At 44.6% G+C, this 21,791-nt stretch overlaps 1 protein-coding gene across 10 annotated transcripts in view; it reads right to left on the bottom strand.

Moving 5' to 3' along the window:
• PSD3 (pleckstrin and Sec7 domain containing 3) overlaps positions 1–21,791 on the bottom strand; it is a 517,431-nt gene that overhangs the window by 237,011 nt on the left and 258,629 nt on the right. For 9 of the 10 annotated variants that reach the window (XM_079778607.1, XM_079778608.1, XM_079778598.1 and 6 more), the window contains one exon: positions 21,205–21,600. In XM_079778607.1, coding sequence (XP_079634733.1) covers positions 21,205–21,600 — 396 coding nt within the window. Of the gene's footprint in view, positions 1–10,702; positions 11,577–21,204; positions 21,601–21,791 lie in introns of those variants that run through there. The other variant, XM_079778599.1, reaches the window with a different exon arrangement.

Genomic DNA, 21,791 nt, shown 5'->3' with positions numbered 1-21,791 from the left:
GACACACAGGATATTTGCAATTTCAACCACAACCCCTATTCCACCTTAAAAAGGATGGGCTGCCTTTTCATGGAAAAATGAGATTTATTACCAGAAAAGTTAGAAGCACAAAAACAGTAACTTATAAGGATACTGTTCACTAGCAGGGCTCTTTTGCAACACAAGATTTTAATCAGGAGAAAAACAGCAGTCAAATTCCAGAACCATCTAGTCTGCATAGCATTTATGTTGGGTATAAAGAAAATGACGTCATTACAGGGTTGGGATGAGAAACAACTGTTCCACACAAACTGGTTACAATGACCAGTTCTTTCCAAATCGGTGGGAAAAGCTTTGCATTCAAATCTAGGAGTGTACAGCCATGGCTCACAGCATGTCATATGAGTTTACAAACTGGCCTAGATTTTTTTAAAATCTTGTTATCCTATATAATAAAGAGGGAATATGCTAATTGACCATCATGCCCTCACAAAGATGATGGCGCCAGTCCCCTCAGCCCTGCGGGGGGCGGGGGGGAGGGGAGGTGTTAGCTGCTCTGCATGCATGCCACCAGAGTCCCCCAGTCCCCTCCGATTGGAGAGGGTGCAGGATGGCCTGAGGGACATCCCCTCCCCGCCCCCCCCCCCATGTACAGATTTCATGCACTGGGCCACTAGTTTAAATAGAATACAGTTTTAACTTGAGGGTAAGTTTGTTCTGAAGGGGGAAAAATCATGAGATAAAAATATGACATTTCGTAAGTTAGAATATTTCCTCAGTACTAACCAGCATATTTACTACTACCACTCTGATGCGAGATTATATCACTCGTAGAAGCTTGGCCACATCTGCACAGATACTGCCTCGCAGAGGACGGGGACAGAGAGGCTACCACAGCAGCAGTGAGCCGAGGAGCCGTGCAATCTCCAGGACCTGTGGCAGCTGCACCACCACACTGACTGGTCCTGTGTGTGCCCCAGAGTTAGTGACACAGCAAAGTGGCAACTCTCTCTTCATTCATCACGCCCAGGGGAACAGGACAGGGTTTTAGGAGACGGGTAGTTCCAACTGAGAGTTCTTGGATCTAGCACATCCACGCCCAATCGCACAGGTGGGGCAGCTTGAGCCCTCTGCCTCTCTCCTCCCCTCCCTGCTGCCCACAGGTGAGGTTTCCCAGAGCCTATAGCTACAGCAGTCCTGATATGGCAGAAGAGAGAAACTCAAATAACTCAGGCTATCACTGAGTCTAAGAATTCAATACGGAAACTACTGTCAGTAAACTAAGCATATAGAGATGAAATCCTTTTTATATCCCTGTTGACCAACAGCACAGATAACCAAATGCAAGTGTAACAATCAACACTGCATTTATATCCTTCATGTAAGTCAGTGGGATGAGCCTAAACAAAGCCTTCTCCAGCCCCAGTAGAGTGGTATCCTCCTCTGAGATAGGGTGTATCTTAAACTCAAGGCAATTTGCCAATGGTAAAGTCACCCTGTGCTACTGGAAGAAGCAGGGAAAGAAAAAGAGATTTTCAGACCCCCTCCTGACCAGAAAGTATTCTCAATAAACCATTCAATGCATGTGCTCGACCTTATCCATGAGAATACCAATGTTCTGACTGGCAATGTTATCAAGATAGCCAAGGTGAATAATTCCCCGGAGAGTCCCTGATGGTCCCTGCTAATCTTCCCCTCAAGGTTCAAAAGCACCATCAGGTCCTCCAACCCAAATGCCAACAGACATTTCACACAGGCTATTAGGCTGGGGAACCACGAACATCCTTGAGGCTTATACTGAAGAGACAAAAACCAAAGAAACAGAAAGAGGGAGATGGATAGAAACATTTCCACTTCTCCCAGGAGGGAGACATTCTCCTGGAGAAGGTGCAGCCAGTTCAAAAGTTCTGCCGCCGCCACGGGAAAAATTCAGCCACTGAAGTCTGTGGGAGGTTGTGCCTCAGACTGCTGGCGCCTTGATAAACAAATGCCAAAATCAGTGCACTGACCACAGGAACAACCAATTTTAAGATGTTCGGAGGTAACCTGGACTTGGGCGGCACAAAAATTAGAGGACAGCTTCTGCCTTCAAGGACACTACAGGCTCTCCCAGGCACCAGCAGTCCCGGCTGCTCTGATCCCTCCTCTTCCCTCACCGACTCTCCTCTCTCATGGCCTTGCCAACGAAGAGGAAAATCACAGGTTCTTGTGTTGGCCCTGGAAAACACCCTAAATATTGCCTAGCCCCGTGGTCAGCAAACTGCGGCTCACGAGCCACATGCGGCTCTTTGGCCCCTTGAGTGTGGCTCTCCCACAAAATACCACGGCCTGGGCGAGTCTATTTTGAAGAAGTGGCGTTAGAAGAAGTTTAAGTTTAAAAATTTTGGCTCTCAAAAGAAATTTCAATCGTTGTACTGTTGATATTTGGCTCTGTTGACTAATGAGTTTGCCGACCACTGGCCTAGCCCAATCATATTTTAAAGACAAGATCAGCCCTAGCTGATTTGGCTCAGTATATAGAGCATCGGCCTGCGGACCAAAGGGTCCTACGTTTGATTCTGGCCAAGGGTGTGTACCTTGGCTGCAGGCTCCTCCCTGGCCTGGGCCCTCTTTGGGCTCATGCAGGAGGCAACCAGTGGATGTGTTTCTCTCACATTAATGTTTCTTTCTGTCTTTCCCCCTTTCTTCCACTCTCCCTAAAAATCAATGGAAAAATATCCTCAAGATTAACAAAAAAATAATAAAGATAAATAAAGATAACATCAGCTCAGAATTTGGTTAGCAACATGCCCAGTTTCAAGGAGTTAGTGTAATATACCCCAGATTGCCAACTCCATACTTCTTCCACTCCAAAGGAGAGAAGTTTTCTCCTGCACAAAGGGCCTACAATATCCTTACACTGGACAACTACGAGTCAAGGAGGAATCACATGGACTTTCACCTCCTACGTCCTGGTTTCGTTTCAGCTGCTGTGGCTCCCACTTCTGCTTTGAAGTGAGAAACAAGGAGCCTCTGAAAAGGGATGGAGAAGATGCAACCATCAGTCACTTACTTCAGCCAAGAAGAGAATTATAATCTCCTACTGTCTCTGAGCTCGCCTTCCTAGAAGAGGTGCATTTGGGGTCTCTTATTGGTCAATTCTGAGAAAGGGTAACGAGTGCAGGCTGCTTCCATGGGAGAACAAGACAAAGAGTGAAGCTGTGGAAGCACCCCAAGAAAGACGGCCAAAGAATGGAAAGGCTCCCTCCCTGTGCGTGCTCTCCGTCTTATCACTGGGCCGGCTACTAGCATCGCTGCTCAGTGTTGGTGTTATTCTACCTGCTCCAAGTCCACAGGCTCCTCGCTGGTTTTCAAGTTGTTCTTGTACAGAAGATCCTAAATGGTCACAAAGCTCTAATCTAAGGAGCCAGAAGGAGTATGATTTCATGGAGTTAAGCAATGGATATTTGGAATTGGAAATATACGTTGCAAGTTATTTAATCTAATCTCATTTCCAGATGAGTGAATGGAGGCTTCAGAGAGAGGCTAAAAATTTAGATACAGACAACTGGAACCCGAGCCCCATCACACTCTTTCCGCCAGACCCTCGTCTCACCAGCTGACCCTGAACGACTGCAGACATCCACCTCCCGCAGGAGGCTCCGGAGGCACGCTGGGCACATCAGCGTCACACTGGCCTGAGATGTGCAATGGCTACAACAACATCATGACTTCTAGTTCCAGCCCATCAGTGGCTACTGAGGCTCCGCAAGACAAAATGTGGACTGGAGACACAATGGGGGGGGGGGGGGGGGGGAGGGCGGGAGAGGATGTGATCACGATTCAATATTCAGGGAAAGGAAAAGATCCATAACAATGTGAATAACTCTGAAGATGGGGCAGGAAAGGCAGGGGGAAATGAGTAGGAAGGGAGAAAACGTGCCATCAAGAAACCAAGTGGAAAGAATGGCTTCAGAGCACACAAAAAAGAGCTTATTTTAAGGACGGGGGGTGGGGGGGTGGGGGTAGGGGTGGGGGATCCCTGAATCCTGTTACTTCCTTTAATGACAATTTCTCTACAAGTTCTTTTAGGCTTATCTAATTCCATTTTTAGCCAAGTTGGTGTACAGTTCCAGCAGACTGCTGTCTTCAGATATATTTTCATAGAACTGAGTGCAACACAAGATAAATATTACTTCTACACTAGCCAACCATGGGTGGATTCTGATACTTAACACACACTGGGTGGGGCAACTCCACCCTTGGCCCACAGCCTGGCTTCAGCGATGGATCTCTCAGCCTCTTGCCAGCGCTGGCCTCGTGGCTGTGGGGCCCTGAGACCTCCCAAGAAGACCTGGATGTCACAGGAAGAGATGCTGCTGACTCAGGAGATGGCTGTCTCCCACTCAGGCAGCCAAGTGACCGCCATGGAACTGAGAAGCAGCATGGAGCAGCACTGACATTTCAATCGCTTTACTGACAGTTCTCTCTCATCTCCCGATGTTTCTGGAAATAGCCTTTTGTGTGCGAGTGCAGTGTTGGGTACCTGTTTTGTTCAACCTAAAGTTCCCAGTAAAATACTTTGTTGAAAAATTTTCCTCTCACTTTCTCTCTCTCTCTCTCTCTCTTTTTTTAAAGAAGTTACCCTCAAAGGATGGGGTTGTGAAACCCATATTGCTTATCAACTGGGGGCCCCCAGAATGACCAGTAACTTTACCAGGACCCCACATAGAAAGTGAGGCCTTCCGATCAGGCAGTTTACTACTACATTTAAATGTGGCAACTGACATTCTGTGGCTGTGTTTCACATAGATACTTTTCGTCCCCTCATTTTTAAGCTGCAGAAAATGCTCTGCTATGCGATTTCCATTGTGAATTCAAAGTCATAGCCAAGGATGGGACATACCAGCTTCCAAAGTCAAGATGCCAGATAATGCAGTCAATTTACAACTTAGGTTTACTCTTCATTACCTTCCAAACCAGTCAGCCATATCCCCACCTCCAATCCTGAAGGGGCACTTATATACCTGGCATTTTAATAGGTGTTGATGTACTTGATTCAAAGTTTATGCAAGGTAAATATCTGAGACCTGGCCCTTTGGAATTAGCAAGAATCGCCACTTACATTGCTATTGGAAGAGTCTACAACTGAGGTAACTCCTACAACACATAGTCATACACTTGGGCTATACAGCCAATCACACACAAATCTGCATTCCTCTTACCAACCACTGCCTTTGAAGCCACAAGTCCTGCAATTCTTTAGGTGAACTGTTTCAACGAGAAGGACATCTTCCTTGGGACTTTAACAGCTGGCCCAGCTGATGAGTCCCCCAAGGTCCTCACTACCCACAAGTTCTAGGAGCCAGACACTGTCTCCCACAATTTGGGCCAGTCCTGGGCCTTCTGATTTTCATGCTGCAGAGATAGTTTTTAACTGTCTTTTTGTTTATCTTTTAGCAGCAAATACGGAAGAAATACAAATGTTTCCCTATCATTCTGTCACCTAGAAGCGCAGTCACCTGGGAAAGGCTGAGGAAAACGTCCACTCAAGATTGATGTGCTCCTGTATTCAACAAGATTTAGATAAAGAACTTGAGAAACCAGGATGGATGACTAGCACTGAGAACCAAACCACAGCACAGCACACGTCTCCCACACAGCCTGGCAAAAGCCTCCGCCCCTGTCCTGAAGGGATTACAGTCTTGGCTAAAAGAAAATTCCTTCTCCATTTCTTCTCAGGATGGCATCTCCATTTCAGCGACCAGCTGCCATGCCATCCTTTCCTTCCCCTTTCAGGTACTCACAGCTCCCATAACAGAGCTGAGACGTGAAGCCCTGATCAGAGAGTGATTAGTCATGGATGACTATAAAACAAGGCAATGTCAAAGTCAGGAGGTTATAGGCAGGACAATTTGATACTCACCCTAACACCCTGTCACCTTTAAAAGGTTTTCATTACATTTAAGTCTCAGAAGTCAACACAGTGCCCTTGACTGGATGTTGAGCTTCATTACTCACTCATCTTATTTTATGAAGATAACTGTCCTAAGTTGTTTAAAAGGGGGAAGGAGAAACTGGTCAATAAGATGATGGATATAGCAAGGTAGAAGGAAGACAGAAAAAGAAAGACAGTCACCATCTTCACCCAACATGCAAAACGGCCTGTTAGTCCACCCCTTTGTTGTACAGATGGGGAAACTGAGGGACCCCGAGTCTCACAATCAGCAGCAGAGCTGGGTAAATGGGGGAGGCACAGGGGTTCAGTCTCAGTGCTTCCCCTGCTGAGAAGCAGAACCTCAATAAAGGACCAGCTGAATCAACAAAAGGGAGTGGAGAACATTCTGAGCACAGAAATTATATTGCTCTCCTCCCTTCAAATCCAGGCTGTAGGCATGTTGGGGGCACTCAAGAACAGAGGGGCCAAATGACCTTCGTGAAGAAATGGTAAAGTCCAATGACACCAAATACCAGGCAGCTACACTGTTCCTACTCCTCCTCCAAAGCACAAATATTTCAATCTACCTAAACCAGCTCAGGGGAATGAGCCAGTTCTTTAAGAAAAACATATTTTAAAAATCCATAGAGAACTTTGCAGTCTATTTAACACTTTCACGTACATTATATATTTTATTATTAAATTTATTGGGGTAACATTGGTCAAAAACATATAAATTACAAATTGCAGGTGTACGACTTTATAATATAACAGCTGTAGACTCTATTATATGCTCATCACCCAAAGTCCATTATTCTCCTTCCGTCACCTTGTATTTGATCCTCTTTTGACTCCCTCCACCCCCTGCCCCATTCTACTGTGGATGAGTTTGGTTTTTTGTTTGTTCATTTTATTTCACCCTCACAATGGTCCCGTTTCCCAAGTAAAGAAACTGAGGACTAAAGAAGCCTTGTGCAGGCTCACAGCTGGTAAACAGCAAGGCTGGAAGTTGAACCCGCATCTTCCAACCCCCTATTCAGTGCACCTCCTTCTACACCTCCTCCGCCCAGTGTTATTAGTGACCAAAAGCCAAACACAACAGCAGACCAGGCTGACTCAACCACACCCTCAGGCCAGCGAAACAATGACTAAAATCCTTGCTGGAACCCAACCCAGGCTCTGCCTCCCCAGAACTCCAGGACTGAGTGTTTTTCAAGCAGGTTCAGCCCCAAGAGTCTGAGAGAAGCCCTGTGCCTCACACTGCTGCAAGGCTCTGGCCTGATCACCTGAACCAAACAGTGTGGCTAGAGCTGGACCAACCAGTCAAGCACACTGGGCTCTCGGTGACACACCCAGCTGTGCAGGCAGATCCCTTCAAGGGAGCTCCCGAGCCTTCCACACACTGTGCTGTGGAACTGGAGAGGGACCGAGCTGCACGGGCGCCGGCGACACGGACAGCACTCTCCATGCCAATCTGTCCTCTGCGCCAGGAAGGTAGTTTCCAGTTGGTTCCCAATGAGCTGCCCAGACCTCGCCTCGCACAGATTCAATGGAAACCATCAGCAGCTTCCTTCTAGGAAATGACACCAAACGAACGCCTATCTGAATTGTTACCATTGGCACATACTCCTGTCATAGTTCAAATTAAATTTAAAAGCTATAAGGTTTATAGTCTGTACTGGGAAGTCATGGAGGCAAACAGAGAAACTGACACTAGATGGAGTCCACTAATAATACAAGCAAATTGTTTAAATTAAAAGCTTTAGAAGCACTGATCAGACATGAGACTTGCATAAAACAAAACAAGGAGAGACTTACAAATTACCTTCACAGCAACAGAAGAAATGGAGCAATTTTGGGAGAAGCAAAAAGTTTGTTAGTATTTAGTACTTACTCTGTGCCAGGCATTTTCACATATTTTACCGGCTCAATAACCATGGGAAAAAGATGCTGTCCACAAGTTACAGTCCAGGAAATAGGAGCTAAGCAGTTAGTTAGCACAGCTACTAACTCCTGGAACACAGAGATAGAAAGGGCCGCCCTACAAACACAGATAACCCCTCCAAGAGCAGACACCGCTGCGTGGCGGAGGGCACTCTGCGCCAGCAGATGGAAAGATCGCAGAAGAGCGGCAGGTCCTGACAACCATTTCACTCTTACTCCCAGCATGGGTCACATGCCACGATGAGGTACAAGTGTTGCAATGCCATTCTCCATATTCAAAGATGATGAAACCAACACATTATTGACAGGGCAGGACAGGAGCCTAATGATGTTCCCACTAAGTGTTGATGGATTTGCACTAACCGACCCACTTTTCCCTCCCAGCCCTCCTTGCCACCAAAGGCCAAGTTCAAGAGGTGACCGATGGCTAGGAAGAGGGGCCCCCTATGGGGTACAGGCACTATAAAGGTGCCACCTGGAACCCTGCCACATGCTTACAGCATAGCCACAACTCTAACTCCTCCTCAGGTGCCTCACATTAATTAGAAAGAACAATCCTGTATAATAAAGATGTAATATGCAAATGGTCATTATGCCGTGAAGTGTAATGACCGACCGCATAACCCATGGTCGGCAAACTGCGGCTCACAAGCCACATGCAGCTCTTTGGCCCCTTGAGTGTGGCTCTTCCACAAAATACCACGGCCTGGGCGAGTCTATTTTGAAGAAGTGGCGTTAGAAGAAGTTTAAGTTTAAAAAAAAAAAGAAATTTCAATTGTTGTCCTGTTGATATTTGGCTCTGTTGACTAATGAGAAGAAGTTTAAGTTTAAAAAAAAAGAAATTTCAATCGTTGTCCTGTTGATATTTGGCTCTGTTGACTAATGAGTTTGCCGACCACTGCGCATAACGACCGGATCACAGATCAGCAGGAGGGTGGGGCAGCGAGCTACAAGTGGGCGGTGGAGAGCTACAGGAGGGGGCAGGGCAGCAAGCTATGAGAGGGGAGGGGGGACAGGGGAAGCTACAGGAGGGTGGGGCAATGGGCGGAGAGCTACTGCAGGGTGGCAGTGAGCTACTGGCGAGCTACTGGCGCCCGGATTCGTGCACAGGGCTACTAGTTTAAACATAATAGTAGCCAAGGCTTATTAATATTAGTCTAGCTTTTATTAATGCAGGAGAAATTTTGCTAAATACTTCCCATGCATTGCACCTCAATTAATCCTCAAACCACAGACCCCTCATATTAGCATCTCTACTTTACATGTGAAGAAACCAAACAAGAGTACTTAAGTAACTTACTAGAGGTCCAACAGTAAGAAGTAGAGGTAAACTTAAACCAATGGGCCTACAATGCCGAGGTCCAGGCTCATAACCACTATGCATTATGCCTCACAAAATATGTTTCACATCCTTTTTTTCAAGCACTCTCTTTGTCCTTTATTATTAAAGCTATGAAACAAAACATCCACTTAGAAAGAAGTAAAAACTTTATACTGATGGGACACCTAAGACAAATGATATAAAATAACTGGACATACGCGGGAAGAGATCAACCAAAGAACTGGTATGCATATACTCATAACCCATGGACACAGACAAATAGGATGGTGAAGGCCTGGGGCTGGGGTGGGGACGGGCTATAAGAGGTCAATAGGAGGAAAAAGGGGACATAAGTAATACTTTCAACAATAAAGATTTAAAAAAATAAAATACTGGAAATATGAACTTAAAATTATGAACTTAAAAATCTATAAACAAGGCAAAAAATACCAACTTAACCAATACATACCCACAAAACACCTGCTATAATCAGCTGACTAGCCTGTATGTTCAAGCACTGGGGTTCGCACAGGCTCTGGGGTGTTCAAAAATCCTTTAACCCTAAGCATCTCAAGAACGGACATAGCCCTAGCCAGTTTGCTCAGTGGTTACAGCATCGGCCTGCAGATTGAAGGGTCTGTGCTTCGATTCCAGCCAAGGAAACGCAGGCTCGATCCCCAGCCCTGGTCAGGGTGCCCACCAGGATGTGTGCAGGAGGCAATCAATCGATGTATCCCTCTCAAACTGATGTTTCTCTCTGTGTGTCTCTCCCCTCCCTTTCACTCTCTCTAAAAACCAAGAGAAACAAATATCCTTGGGTGAGGATCAACACAAAAGGACTGGAGGTAATGTCAGTGCACTTGGCCGGAGCTCCTTTGTTACCATCGCTGAGGTTACACCCTGCACTTGTCTATCCCTGCGGAACATGAACACAGAGAGAGACCCTCCCAGAGATAAACTGTGCGGCTGAAAGTCCCTCAACTCCAGAAAAAACACACCCACAGAAACAACCCCTATGACTTCTTTCTTTAGACGACTGGCTAGCCTTTGAAGTTTCAAACCAAATGCCGAATTCTAAGACAAATCATGTTCTATCCCAACAACACAGTCCCTTTAGAGCAGTGATACACCGAAACAAGAATGACGGCCTTGTGCCCTGGCAGAATGGACCCCACTGAATGACCAGCTCAACTTGGTGACCTTCCAATGCCTGAATGAAGTTCCAGTTTCACAAAAGGTATCTGAAAGCGCACAGTCTGGGAGCACCAGGCTACGTCCCACCACCAGTCTATGCTGGGAGACGTCTCATCTGGACTAAACATCAGAAACCCCTAACAAATGCACCCTTTTCATTTCTGTCACCTAATTTAGAAAACAGCCTCTCAGAATGATCATTCTCCTAAGTTTCTAAGACTTTCTTACAATGTTTTTCATTTGAAATAAAGCAGCTTAACACCAAGGCATTTTCTGTAACTACCATCGTATGCATTATCCAGCAGGGCCCAGGACCAAACAAAGAAAACAAGCGGAATTCCAGTTACCTCCATCGGCAAACCGTCTGCCCATAATTCTGTCACAGATGCAAACAGCATTCTCCCGGTCCATCTGCTCAGCAAGCCTTCGTCGTCTGCAAGGGCCCTTTTAATGGACTTCCACAGCTGCTTCTGTGGTGCGTGCACACGGCTGCACACAGACTCCACAGTGACATGCTCCCAGAATTACACTATATCCCTCAGGGGCTGAGGGGCAAGAACTTGAAAAAGTTGAAGGACTTCCCCCTCTGCCCAGCCTCCCCTCTCAACAGGCAGCTTCCCTCCAAGAGCTCTGCTTCAAAAGTCCAGACCCAGTGAGGTCACACATGACCTCACAAACCTCCAGCTTAACTCTTTGGAAGCCGGGCAGCAGGCTGGCAATAGGGAGCAAGTTCAACCGGCTTAGTTTATATGGAGCCGTGGCTGCTTATGGGAAAAAGACAAGGTTGTCCAACACCATTAAAAAAAAGTAAGTCAACTCTGCATTTTCTTTTACAGCACGAAGGTTTCTGAAGTACTATTTTTAAGGACCATAATTTCCTAGAGCAACACACATTCCTGGCCCTAAAGGAATGACTGAAATAGGCAACAAGATTGATCTAATTCATTAATTATAGACAGTTCAGCTGTGTTAGATTCACACTTAATCTTTTATGTGATTTGTTTTCCAACTTCCAGTTTTGTGCCTGTCTTTCTGCTATTGTTGATGTGAAAATAGTCATGTGTCCTGTCATTCAAATCCTGGTGTCAGACAACCAGAAGTGGGCAACACTCCCAGCTGTCAGACCAGCAGCAACTGCCACAGCCCATCTGAGAATCTGGGAGCTGGGAGCTGGGCAATCTGATCCACAGGACAGCCACCAGACCTCACTAATGGATAACAGAGTCCGCACCAGTGCCCTGACAGGCAAAGGAGCCGGTTTCACTTCATTTTCTTTCCCAGGCGTTTTCTTTGGGCTCCTGCTGCTATTTTTGTTGGGATATGGGAATTATAAGGATCAGGAGATAAAATAACTAAAAGTTACTTTACAGACAGCTGTAGATAAAATTACATACTCTCAAAGAAAATGTAATATGCGCTTTCAACAATGTCTTGGTTCACCCAGAAAATGATAACTTACAGTCTAGCAATTTTATTCCTAAATATATACCTAACCTAGAGAAACCCTCCCATGTGTGCACACGATGCCACGAATCACAATATCCATGGCCATGCCATGCCATGCTATTTGAGATAACAAAAATACAAGGCAGTCAAAATGTTCATCAATAGGAAAGTTATAGTGTATATTCATGTAATGAATTCTATACAGCAATTCATAAATTGGGGTTTATGAATCAATAAGAATGAGTTTGAAATACTGAGCAAAAACAAGTAAGTTACAAAAGGAAACAAGAAGATAGCATCCACATGAAGTTCCAAAGTGTCTGAAAGAATACTGTATATTGTTTGTGGATGCACACCTATAAACACCCACAGGTAATGGTTGCCTTCAGGGAAAGGAAGAGAGGAATGGGACCAGGGAGGCATCCACAGGAGTTTGCGATTCACCCATGATGTTTTATTTCTGAAACTGGCTGGTGAGATCATGGGTCTCTGTTGTTTTCCACACGTCTGGTATGCCTGAAATGTTTCAGAAGCTGTAAAGTGGCAACGGCATCCTGGCTACCTTTTTGAGAACAGCTGCATGTGTTCAGTCCAGCAGATTAACAGAACGGGAGGCAGAGGTGCATTATCCCCTCAACTCCCAACTTCAACCCCCCAACCCAAGCAGCTGTTACTCTTTCTGCCTCAGTTTGGTTCCATTGGAAAGTCATCCTGCCCCAGCTCCCCCACAGCCATTTACACATGTCCACCTCCTCCTTCAAAGCCCACTGCGAAAAGCATGCTAAGTGGCCCCAGCCTGGGAGCCTTACTGTCTGGCTCTCTAAGTCCCGCACCAGAGTGATTTGTGAAGTCACCTGATCTGCTTCCTCCCTGGGAGACACCTAGTACCTAGCATAATGCAGCTGCTAATTAAGTTCTTCATTCAACAAAAACTGAGTATATGTGCTGGACCCTGTAATCGGGTCTCTGAGTCTCAAGACTAAAGACTTGAGTAGTTCACTGCCTCATAGGACAGGCCCATACCTGACTAAGTATTTAATATCATATAATGGATCTTAAAATAGTTGTTAGAGGAGTGCTGAGTGTGAATAATGACCTTTTATGATTTTGTTTCACATAATAATTATTCAATGGCTCTCATTTTCACTATACTAAAGACTTTATATTACCACTCTTGACTAGGAAATGTCAGCTTCCTTGTGTTGGGGAGCTGCTAAATAGAGTAATTATAACCACAATAAAACTACCATTAAATATCCTCACCTTCAAGGAACGCAAAGCTCTTAGAATTATTATTGCAGATATACCACATCCTAAGTCAATCTGACCACAGTCCATTTATACCAGGTGAGTTTGAAAAGTTTTGAAGACAACAGTTCAAGCAGTGCTGTTACTGCTAATAACAATTATTATCCCCTTCCCCAGATAAGAATGTTGAGGGTTAGAGAGTTAATTCACCAAAAGTTGAACCAAAGCAGTCTGACTTAAGAACCCACACTCCTCACTAGGAAAAATGATACTGTTTCCTAGCAGAAAAATGGATCAAGACCTATATTTGCAGAGTAGGAATAGGCACACTATGATCACCAGACCAAAGATGACACGAGAAACGATTCTGAGCCTCACAGCCAGGGCCACTCAACTCACTTGTATAGAAACCTCTTAGGCTATTTCTCCCTGCCACCAGCACAGAGGCCTGTAACAGGCCTGCTCGCCTGAAGAAAGGAACTGTCAGCTTTGTATTCTGCATCTAAACAGTTCCCAGTGCTTCTCAAACTTTAAAGTGCTTATAAGTCACCTGAGATTTTGTTAAAACACACATTTGAGAGAGTAGTCAGGGGTGAGGTCCCTTACACATTTCTAACAAACTCCAGGATGAGAGGTTGACAACCTAGGCTGAATATAAGATTCACCTGTTTAAAGCTATCACTGTACAGGTGACTCTCCAGTGATAAAGTTCAGGGAATCAGAATTTCAAAAAGCTCCTCACACAACTCTAATGTGCAGTCAAGTTCGAGAACTCTGTTCTAGGACTTTCCTACTTTAGATCTGGTCCATGGACCACTATGCTTCTAGACCGGTGCTTCTCAAACTTTACTGTATGTAAACTGCCTGGATATCTTCTTAAAAATGCAGATTCTAATTCAGTCGGGCAGGGTGGGGCCTGAGATTTTTGCTCTCCTAACAAGCTCCCAAGTCCAGGCTGCTGGGGACCAAAATGGTAATTAGAAAGATTGAAAATTTCAGATTAGTGTGTGTGGGCTTTCCTTTAATAATTCCAGGTTTGGAGACCAGCAGATATCTGGGGATCAAGGCTCAGGCACAGGCATATGAGGTAGCATATGAGGTGTGGGGATTATGAAGTCAAAGTATTTACCTAACATTGGTTTAGATGAAGCTTAATATTAATCCTCATTAGCATTCATGAGAAAGATTACATTCAACTTACCTTGCACCATGGTCGCTCCGGTACTGAATAGTAAGGCTCTATTAGGGGCTTGAGCCAATTTAATATTATAGAAAGTGTGTAAGATCCATAGGAGAAAAAGAAAAGCAAGATTAAAACACAGGAAATGTACCTATTTGGGGTTTTGATAAGCTAGTATTCCTATGTAAAATGCCTTCAAAAAACTATTTAGAGGTCTTTTTTCTTCCTCAAACCATACTCAATGGACAACTTTCTCATCCAGTGTTGCAAATCTTGTGTTAAGTGACCTCTGCTGAGAGGAAATGTTATTGCTTTCTTTGAAAATTAAATATTACAGATATATGAATAAAATGATGGCTGTATCACCAGTTCAAATATTAACTGCCAGCCCCATTTTTATTTAGAGCTACGATTCTCCTTGTAATAACACATAGCGCCAATGTCCTTTACCATTGGAGGTCTTTTAGTATATTCCTTCATAAAAGATCATCCACTGAACCAGCACCCACGGCCCCCTTCACACCAACACCCACCAATATCCTGGGCATTACTATGTTTGTTTTAAGGCTTACACTACAGAATTGGAAGTTTCTGGGACACCCTATTTCCAATTCAGGAACATTTCCTGATGCCATCCCCAGTTTATACGAGAGCCACCCAATAAACAGAAAGAGCCAAAACCACCAGAGCCAGGGCCAGGCCTGCCTGAGGGCAACCAGAAGAGCAAGAGCAAGGACGGGAGCACTTAGTTTCCACACTGTTCTCCATGACAACCAAGCCACTGTCAGAGAAGGGAGGCAAGTGCAGAAGAGCTGCCAGGAGACTCACCAGAGAGAGCACATTTTCTCCAGACGGAACTGGAGAGATGCGCAACAGACGGCTCCTCATTCTCCAGGAGCTCGCTGGCACCCACAGCTGCAAGCCTCACCTCTAAATGGACTCCCAGTCTCTCCAGCTGAGCTGCAATCCCACACTCTCACTAGCATTTGCACGTGAAGGACTCTCTCGCTTTCCTCAAATTTAACTGTTTCAACTGCCCCACTACAGGGTGCTCTCCTGCAAACTCTGCTGTTCTCCCGGACTCCTGAGGTCCTTACTTGATTTCATGTCATCCAGGCTTGAAATCTCACAATCCTTTTGGCTCAGTTTGCATGTCCTGTGTTCAAACATCCACCAAATCCTTCTGGTTTTTCATCTTTTTCTTACGTTTTCTTATATTCCTGTTGTTCAGACTATTGTGAAACTCATGATAGGTTTACAATGAATATCCACAAACCAGAACTTAGCAAATTTTTACAACGAAACTGTAGATTGGGTGGTAGCTTATCTCCACTTTCCCAGTAAGGAATCAGAGGTTCCTTGAAATGAAGCAACTTACCCCAAACCAGGCAGCCAGTAAAGAGGATGACTTGACCTCCTGTTGTCTGTATTTATGCTGCCCTCCTGCAGTGCATTGTACTCTTATGGAAAAAAGTGATTATTTCAGGAAATTCAGATTAGCTTAGAGTTTGGAGACCTGTGCTGGCAGCTCAGAGGGTGCTATGGGTCTTGAATACATGGAGTGGCAAGATGACTGTTCTCAGGTGCTACTGTTGCTGGTATTATTCATTTTCACTTATTTCTCTCCTATTATGTACCAGGCCTTGTTAAGCCACTTGATCTTCTTTTCTTGATTCCCCCCCCTTCCCACGTGATTATAATCTCATCTTCTTCACCCTTCAATACCAGATAGGTTACACTGTGGAAGGTTCCTGGATTGTAATTTACTAAAGATCACACACCTAGTAAGTAACTGAAGCAACATTCGAACCCAGATATGACTGGCTCTGAAACCTAGTACAGCCCCCACCCCATTACTGAGCAAGAAATCCTTTATGGTTAAACAAACAAAAACATCACCATTACAACTGCTTCAGGATGCTGGAAAGAGAAAAATGAGAACCTATTTTCTACAGAACAAGTTTTAAAATGTGAAAGAATAAAACTGAAAAGATCCAGAGAGCCACAGCCACCAATACTGAACCCTGCGGTGAGCCTCCTGCTCTGAATGAGAGAGGAGCCCGGAGCTGGGAGCGGGGAGCTCCATGGTCAGCCAGCTCTCCAAAGGCAGTTTCACAAGATCAAAATCTGTTCCTCTGGCACCAGCTTAACTAGATCACGTGATTTTAGTATTTCCACAAGCCAGTAAAATGCCTGCAGGTTTTAAATTGGGGATGTAAAAAATTTTTTGAAATCATACACCAACAAATTTCTGTATTCATCTTGTCTCATGTGACCTTTTTCCTAGGCAGAAAGACACTAAGGAGAGAGACCAGCTGAGGAAGAAAGAGGATCCTCCTAAATGCCAGCATTCCACTTGAGAAGGGGGAAAAACAAGAGGAAGGCACCAAACCACAACTATCAAATTCAGAGTGGACCCACGTCCTGCGGAGCACTCTCCTCAGGCATCTCAGTGGCACACAGATGTAATCCACCTCCTCTGCTGCACTGGTCTCCTGAGTACTCGGTATCCTCAGCCATATCCCAGAGAAAAACTGGGAGGCTGAGACATAAAATGTATCTATGACACTAAAAAGGTCAGTTTAAAAGGAGGTTTTATATATCTCAGAGAACCAAAAGAGAAGCTTCTGCCAGAGTGCTGTATTTGCTTTCTCTCTTTTCCTGTCTGTCCAAACCGAAGCTCAACAGAAATGGGCAGTATTCAGCTCTGTTAATGGTCACAATGACAACATCTGTGCCTGACAGTCTCCGGGTCAGAACTTACTGATTGAAGTTGCAGTCATCAGCTGATGGGCCGACGAGGGAGAAGCACCCAGACACAAAGGAACCCATTGGAACATGTATTACTGTAAGTCTCTAATTATCCTTTCTAATTTTGGAGCCATGTGACTGGACTTCACACAGCACCGCTGACCCACCAGCCTGAGTGCTCTGTAGCTGGACCACAAAGGGAGGGGATGCTACTCTTTGCTCCTTCATTAAAATATTGTGTTACATTCACAGGGTGGGCTACTTCCTGGCGGACACGCGGTTCCTGGCTCACACTGGGTGTTCAGAGCACACAGAGCACCTGAGAGAATTTAACTCTTCCTGTCTAGATTTACTCCAGGATCTTAAAAGACGTTTTCACCTTATGAAGAGTGAACTATTTGATATCACAAAGGTATATAATCCTTTAAAAGACAAACAGTGAGCACACATACTCTTTAAACATGTCCTTTCTAACCTGATATGAGAATACTGCCGATTTGAATATTTCCTTCTGTGACTTAAGTGGAGAGAGTAATAGGGAAGAACAATCCCCCTCTAGCTTTTAGCCAGCAAAGCGCGGCTCACTCCCAGACTGGAAGGTACTTCCTGAGGGGGAACTAAATGTGCTCAAGTGCTACACCATCCTCATCACCTTTCCAAACATTCTACCTTTCTCTAAAGCAGCAGCAATGGAGAACAGTGTCTCCTGGGTTCAAGAGAAATCAAATACTACCACTGACATCATTTTCAGCGACTAACGGCACTTACTGAAACAGAACAGGGTTAAAAAAATATATACATAAGCAATGCCAAACAAATGTCTTTTCGTTTTGAAACAAAATTTGCATGGGCTCAAATCCTGGGTATGCCCCTTACTATCCATGTGACTTAGAGCAAGTTGCTCAACTGTTCTGTGCCTCAGTTTCCTTGTCTGGAAAATGAAGACATTAATAGTTCCTTTCTCCCAGCTTATAAAGAGAATTAAGCACCATGTACTTACTAAATAATAAAACCTATGGGATGCATATGATATAAAACTGTGTTCAGAGACTTACCTAAAGTATTTTATAATATTTTCTACTGGCTGTCAACTAACATTAAAATCAATACCTCAACAGGGATGGGCTTAATTTTCTTGGATCATGTCAAGCGGGAATCACAGAAGCATCATCAGGGAGATAGATATCATCCCCTTTCCTTTTCCCCTTCTTCAGAGTTTACTTTATCCAATTCAGTCAGGACTCCTCCCCCACCCCAGCCCTGCCCAGTCCACTGCCAAGAAAACAGGAGGGGCTGGCGAATAGATATGGAATGCTAGGCATGTGTCCTTATTTTGTTTATCATTTTTCTTGTGTACATATCACGTTTATTAATACACAGTTAAAATTTGTTTTCCTTGAATCCTACCACTGTAGCTCTGAGTCTTGGCTGAGGGAAGTCAATCCTGTTCACTACTGTGCAGTCAGCATTTTAGTCTGAATTCCCTTCGTAGGTTCAATACCTCCGTGTCTGCCTCCTTACCTCTGCAGAAGAATGCTTCAATGCAGAAGAAATTTTTAAAAGCCGGCTCATTGATTACTTTAAAATTTATGGAGACATGTTTATTAACGATTTGGTAAATTTTTTTCTCCAACTGAAACACACCACCACCAACAAAAAGCAGCTCTATAATCACCAGCTCAGACTTCTGGCTCTACAGACATAAAGCACTGAGAGAAATTAGATCAAATGAAAGGATAAAGATGAGACCAGGCAGCTAAAATAGTGAATGTACCTGGTCTAGGAGTCAGGCCATTTGAATTCTGGTACAGAATCTATCACCAGGTAAATCCATCCCACCAACTGGTGCTCAGATTCTTGGCTGTAAAACAAGGCTATCTAGGGCCCCACTTCAAAAGCTGGAAAATGTCATAATCCTTCTACCTACATTACAATTCCTCTGGTGCGGCAACTTCTCCAAGGCACCAAGAGGCAGAGGGGGTTAAAAAAACCACATGCAAGTTATCACAGTTTCTTTAAAATTCTTAAGATCATTGAGACTGCCCTATCCTTTTTAACCCTGAACATATAGACATATACATGAGGAAAGGTGCCCAGAGCTGGGTGAGAAGTTTAGCCGGCTCCTCTCTAAGATGCTTCTCATTCAGTCTTATCGTTGGGCAAGATCTCATGGTCCAACAATGCACGTGACGCAGCTGAAACCTTATCTCAAGGAGGCTGAAGTACACCCCTGTCTCAATCTGAGGTGCTAAAATACTATAACCAACCCCCACATCACCTTAACTATCTAACTCTGCCCTGCTAATGATTGCACTTAAGCTGGCCCCAAGGATGATGACTTCCTATTCTAAGGGAGCAGACCACACTTTAGATACACCTTTCACCCAATTCCTTCCTGTTCTGACTCTGTGATTTTTATTTACTTACCCTCCCTGTGGCTTCTGTAGCAAAGTCAATTGGCCTAAGACACTCAGTTCCCCAACCTATTTTGGGGAAGTAACTTTCGCTTGTCCCAGAAAGTGGGATTGGAATTTCAATGAAAATTTCTGCATCGCCTGTGCTATATAGCATTGTAGCACAATTGTCAGTAGCACCTTCCACTCAGGGATGCCCCATCTCAGAGATACAGGAAGTCTAAATGTGGGCTTATCAGCATCCAGTTCTGAGTAACACATTTACTCAAGTTCTTGCTTTGTACTAGGTACTCTGCTGGATACTTTATTTTTCCAGTATTTTTTATTGATTTATATATATATAGAGAGAGAGAGAGAGGGAGAGTAAGAGAGAGAGAAATATTGATGTGAGAGAAACATCAATCAGCCACCTCCTGCCAGCTCCCCTCCCCCACTGAGAACTGAGCCTGCAACCCGGGCATGTGCCCTGACCAGGAATCAAACTGGTTATCTTTTGGTGCATGGGATGACCCTCAACCAACTGAGCCACACCAACCAGGGCTCTGCTGGGTATTGGAATCTCAATTAGCTCTTTAAATTTCACAGTCACACAGAGCACTGGGGATCATTAACCCTATTTTGCAAATACATAAAGCAGGTTTCAGAGAGAAGAAGTGGCTTGCCCAAGTAATTCAGACCAACGTTTTCTGCTTTTGAAACCTGTGTTCTTTTCATTATCTCACTGTGACCCAAGAAGACAACCAACATCCGTGGTCCATTTCACACGGAAACGCACAGCTACATATTATAATGTCCCAGTCTTGAATGTGCACATCAAACAAACTATAAACCATAAACAAACTGGTGATAGAAAATGCTTAATACAGGATGAATTGCTCATAAAAAGAGGTTCCTTGAAAAACTGTACTATGAACACTGACATTTAATAAAAGCACTGAGCTTTAAAACAGTTTATCCCTATTTAACCTCCCTGACACCTCCACCAACACACACTAACACACTTGAATTTAGGAAAACTATGTCAAAACTAAATCCATAAAATCTTTGGGAAGTTTAGCATGCTCTGCCCACCAATGGAGATGTTAAAGGACAAGTAAACAGCCCGAGGAGGATGAGCAAGAGGAAATGAAGTGCTAGATAACCCTTAAATAGGGATCACTAAATGACAGGTATGGCACATAGAACCCATATAATATCATTTTATCTCCCAGGTAGACAAATCTTAACATAGAGAGAATATGTATAGTCTTGACCGAAGTATCAGCTCTCTCCAGCACCCACACAATCAGATCCTTCCCCTGCCGTCCCAGGAACAGGACGACTGCCGGACAACAGGACCTTCCAGAGCGAAGGGCTGCAAGAGACTTTGGTGACCATCTATTCCACACCCTCAGCTTTCAATTAAGGAATCTCTGGCCGAATCAAACAACCTGCTCCACGTCATCAACCAATGTCAGTGTCAGAATGAAAGCCGAGACCTATCCGTGTCCTTTAACAGCACCAGGCCCTCCCACTAAAGCTGGGTCATCAGAGCTGACATCTACTCCTCCTCACTCACAGGTGTGTGTTCAGGGGTGTGGCCACTGTGTACACGGTCATCCAATAAATGAGGGACCGCAGCTTGCCAATTTGGCAAACCACTAAAGGGTGCTCTACCTGCCCCTGAAACCCAAATTATGTCTTACTCACATCATTCATTTATATCCACAGAAACTGGCCAAATGCTTTCCAAATATATCCCACACTCTGATTTCCCAAAGAGAAAATGATACAAAAGCCACCAGCATGAAAACAGAGATGGGACTAGTACCTTCCCCAGAAGGCAATCTCCGGGGTGCCTTTCATGTAGATGGATTCCCCAGCGCCACTGAGCCCATTGGTGATCTCGCTAGAGGAGCCCATCACGATCCCGCCGTCTGCGGAGACGCTCAGGATGTCTTGCTGTCGCCCCACTGACGTCCTCTCCAGGAACTGGCCGCCTTCCTTAATGCGCTGCTGTATCATGGGAGTGAGGGGCATCTCGAAGCTGAAATAGCTATCGGGCTCTGAGTATAATGTCTCCAAGGACTCAGCACTGTAGTATAAAGAAGTGTTGTCCAAGATGGTTTCAAACTGCGAGCTGTACACATCCGTGGAATCCTCCGTGTACCCGGGCCCAAGGATGTCATCCTCTCCTCCCGCAAAGTGCTCCTCGTGGTCAAGAATCCTGCAAAGAAATGAGAACGAAGAATTTCACTATCAGGTTAACTTTTCTGTTTTGATTTTTTCCCCCCTTCAACCATATAAAAAAATAACGTTCTGTAGAGCTAACACTTGTATTCACTGGGCTTATGTCTTAATATATTTGGGAAGGAAGATACCATAGAAACAAATTCAGGTTGAAAAACATAGCCTACA

This window comes from Cnephaeus nilssonii (genome assembly GCF_951640355.1).
Source record: "Cnephaeus nilssonii genome assembly, chromosome: 8".
Taxonomy (NCBI): Eukaryota; Metazoa; Chordata; class Mammalia; order Chiroptera; family Vespertilionidae; genus Cnephaeus; species Cnephaeus nilssonii.
This window is presented reverse-complemented; position numbering and strand designations above follow the sequence as displayed.